General features: G+C 42.7%; 1 protein-coding gene across 1 annotated transcript; it reads left to right on the top strand.

The window, feature by feature from the left end:
* The first annotated feature begins 2,251 nt into the window (after window positions 1–2,251).
* Window positions 2,252–3,078, top strand: LOC119658497. The gene is made up of 4 exons (XM_038065959.1): window positions 2,252–2,371; window positions 2,461–2,622; window positions 2,677–2,847; window positions 2,917–3,078. Exons 1-4 carry the CDS (start codon window positions 2,294–2,296, stop codon window positions 3,076–3,078), a joined length of 573 nt encoding a protein of 190 aa, XP_037921887.1. The 5' UTR covers window positions 2,252–2,293.
* Window positions 3,079–3,446: the final 368 nt, after the last annotated feature.

The raw sequence follows: 3,446 nt of genomic DNA, 5'->3' as shown, positions 1-3,446 counted from the left end.
ATTCGTGACCAGCACCAGACAGGAAGTACTAGATATAATTCTAGGAAATACCCTAATGAACGCAATGGTCAGGAATTGAAGGGTGTCGGATGAATTCTCTATGTCTGATCACAGGATAATCAGATTCCACATTAAGGGTAACTCCGGAATAGAAAGAATAATAAGGAATCCCAAGAGAACGGATTGGGAATCCTACACAACGCACTTGAGCAACAACATTGCTCACCTTCAAGAGGCGGTGACATCAGGAGCGAACTGGAATTAGAAACGGTGGTGGAAAACCTCAACACAATCGTCATTGACACATATGAGGTCAGCTGTCCGGCTAAGACATTCAAGTCATCAAGGGATATGCCATGGTGGAACAAGAACCTGGCCAGAATGAGAACAAAGGCACGGAAACTCATCAACCGGGCAAAACAAACCGGGGACTGGCAGAGGTATAAAAATGTACTGACTACGTATAGCAACGCGATCAGGGAAGCAAAACGGAACAGCTTCAGGGAATTCTGTGAAGGGATCGAACAGATCACAGAACCAACCAGGCTGTATAAGGCTGTAGTCAAATACGGGGGAATATCCTGTCTGCTTGAAAAAGGAAGATGGGACATTTACTGAGAATGAGGAGGACAGGTTACACCTGCTTCTCAGAACTCATTCCCTGGGGTCCTCCCCCACGGTGGCGAACTCAACACACAAGCCAGGGAATTACATAAGCTCAAAAGGCTGGCTTGCGTATGTATCTGTGGGGCAATGAGGACGTGCCCAATGGCATCCCTGGAGGTTCTTCTGTGATTAACCCCTCTCCATCTGCATATACAGATGCAGGCAAGGAGGACAATATTCAGGATGGCCGGTAGTATGAGTGAGGCGGGGAGCTGCCTAAATCGAAGGAAAATTGCTATTCTTTCTAGGCGGCATCCCGAAATACTGATAGCAAGGGATAACATGACAACGAGGTTTCACTTCGATAAGAAGTTTGAAACACGTTGGAGTAACAAGGCAAACTGGGAGAGCGTGGCTGCGACGTACGGCTTAAACCAGCAACTGATTACTTATCACACTGACGGATCCCTCACCGCAGAGGGAGCGGGTGCCGGTGTCATTGGTCCAAGGAAAATGTACTTTGAGCCAATGGGCACTAGCATATTCCAGGCGGAAATATACGCCATAGACAAATGTGCCTCCTTTAATCTGCAAAGGAACTCCGGGGGCAGAACATAGCTATTCTCACCGATAACCAAGCAGCGATCAAGGCACTTAGGTCCAACCAGGTGAACTCCAAACTGGTATAGGAATGCCTTGAGAGACTGAATACACTCGGCTCGTCCAACAAGGTCTGGATACTTTGGGTTTCAGGCCATGCTGGGTTGGAAGGCAACGAGGTAGCGGATGAACTAGCCAAGAAGGGAGCAGGGATGCCTTTACAAGGGCTAGAACCTTTCTGTGGAATCGGAAACGGTTTCATGGCTATGAATCTAAGGAATGAAGAGGAACGGTGGAGGGAACTATACTGGGCGGGCCTAGCAGGGATGGAGCAGTCCAGGGTGCTTATTGGGTGATACAAACCCATACGCACAAAGGATTGCTTAAACCTCACCAAAAAGAACCTTCGAATCATGGTGGGAATTTGCACTGGTCATTGTCGGTTGAACTATCACCTAGGGGAGCTAGGGATATCTATGAACACTGCCTGCAGGTTTTGTGAGGAGGATGACGAAACTTCTATAAACGTCCTGGGACAGTGTCCAGCACTTGTGCAAAGTAGGTCGATACATCTGGGAGAACACTTAATACCAGATGCAAAGCTGAAAGATCTGGAAGTAGGGAAGATACTAAAGTTCCTAACGGTTATAGGCCTGCTTGAGATACTATGATCAATAGCTACATTATAACCAGTAAAAGGGGCACAATAGTTCTTCAGTAAAAGTGAAAATTCATAGTTGCTGTAAAGAAACCCTTCTCGCTGCCCCCCACCCTCGAAGCCTACAGAATAGTAGAGGGATTATCGTTGAATACAATCGGTATTGCAGATCTATTTTAATTTGATATGATATTAATCTATTATTCTTCTAGTGAAAGTGCAGTGACCAAGCAAAATAGTAGGACAGCAGATTATTTGGCAATTAAACATGTTAGTTTCGTGCAGAATGCAAGATTTTAGTCACGAACCTGGCATTGATTGGTTAATTTTCCAAACGAGCTTTATATTTAAATCTGAACATTTTCTACCATTACCGGAAACAAAGTCGTTGGATCAGTGTGTGACATTAAAAGTTAGAAAATTGTGGAAATGAGGGCTGTCGGCACGTTTTGGATTGTAGCTTTTAGCCTTCTTGCCGTTTGGTATTATTCAGTTTGCTTGGCAAAGGTTTGATAATATTAAATATTATTTTAATTCAATTTTAATCTGGATCCTTGGCTTTGTTAAAAATTATATTTTATATTTATTTTTCATAGCCAAAAATGCATAACTTCAGAGTGACCAGAATTGAGTGTGAGGATCTAGATCCAAGGGTGGTTTACAACTACACCTGTACAACTCGCAACATTAGCCGCACCCTTAGGGCCCACAATATCAGAATAACATTCTATCCGAATATGACGTTTAATGATATGCACGTAGGTTTCAAGCATTTTTCATAGCACATTCCCCAATTCGACCTTATCCTGCAGGTCCAAATAAATTACAACCACAAGGTGAACAATGTTTACCGCAGATCGCTCATCAATATGGAGGAAGACTTTTGTGGATTTTTGGCTGGAACTTCAAGAAGCGTATTACTGAAGAAACTATGGGCATTTGTGAAGAGAAGTAGCAACTTGCCTGACTCTTGCCCGATTGTTGTAAGTAAGAGCGTTATTAACTGCAATTTAAATCAGCAAAGCTCCTCTGGTAATAATTTTTTCCTCCAGGGATTTGTGAATGTTACTGATCTGGTTTTTGAAGATACTTTCCTTCCATCAGCGTTACCGGCGGGGGAAGCAAGGATCGATATACATGTTCGTAATGGTACAAAGCGTATTTCAATGGTAATGGCGAAGTTTTTCATTGAAATCAAACCCAAGGGTTTTTAATACTATGCAACGCTTTTTTATTTGAAATACTGTAATAATATTGACTCATCATTAAAAGATTGTTTTGAATTTTTGAGACTCTGAAATCTCTCGAAGATGGGATGGTTACTCTTAATGGCTTTTAGTAATCATGAGTGACAAGTTACCTAAAATGTTGAAAAAAACAACTTTATGGTAAGGGTAAAAAGGCTTGAAGGCTAAGGGTCCTTAATTGGAATGAGTTGGCGAAACTGGGCTCTCTTAGAAACCTAGACGGCCATTTCACTAACTTCAGAGTTGAGTTAGGGCAGAGCTTCTTGAAAGTATAGTATCCGGGAGAATAGGTGATTGAATTAGAAGAGAGAGAATTAAAGAGCCGTTTAAAGCCT

Source organism: Hermetia illucens, chromosome 5, assembly GCF_905115235.1.
Source record: "Hermetia illucens chromosome 5, iHerIll2.2.curated.20191125, whole genome shotgun sequence".
NCBI classification, from domain to species: Eukaryota; Metazoa; Arthropoda; class Insecta; order Diptera; family Stratiomyidae; genus Hermetia; species Hermetia illucens.
The sequence above is the reverse complement of the archived record's forward strand: the minus strand, read 5'-3'. Positions and strand labels throughout refer to the sequence as shown.

What these genes read in the sequence shown, in the direction of transcription:
- LOC119658497 (XM_038065959.1), top strand. Translation starts at nt 2,294, where the DNA reads ATGAGGGCTGTCGGCACGTTTTGGATTGTAGCTTTTAGCCTTCTTGCC. An exon ending in ATTCAGTTTGCTTGGCAAAG is followed by an intron (nt 2,372 to 2,460) that starts GTTTGATAATAT and finishes TATTTTTCATAG; the next exon opens with CCAAAAATGCATAACTTCAG. An exon ending in CTGACTCTTGCCCGATTGTT is followed by an intron (nt 2,848 to 2,916) that starts GTAAGTAAGAGC and finishes TTTTTCCTCCAG; the next exon opens with GGATTTGTGAATGTTACTGA.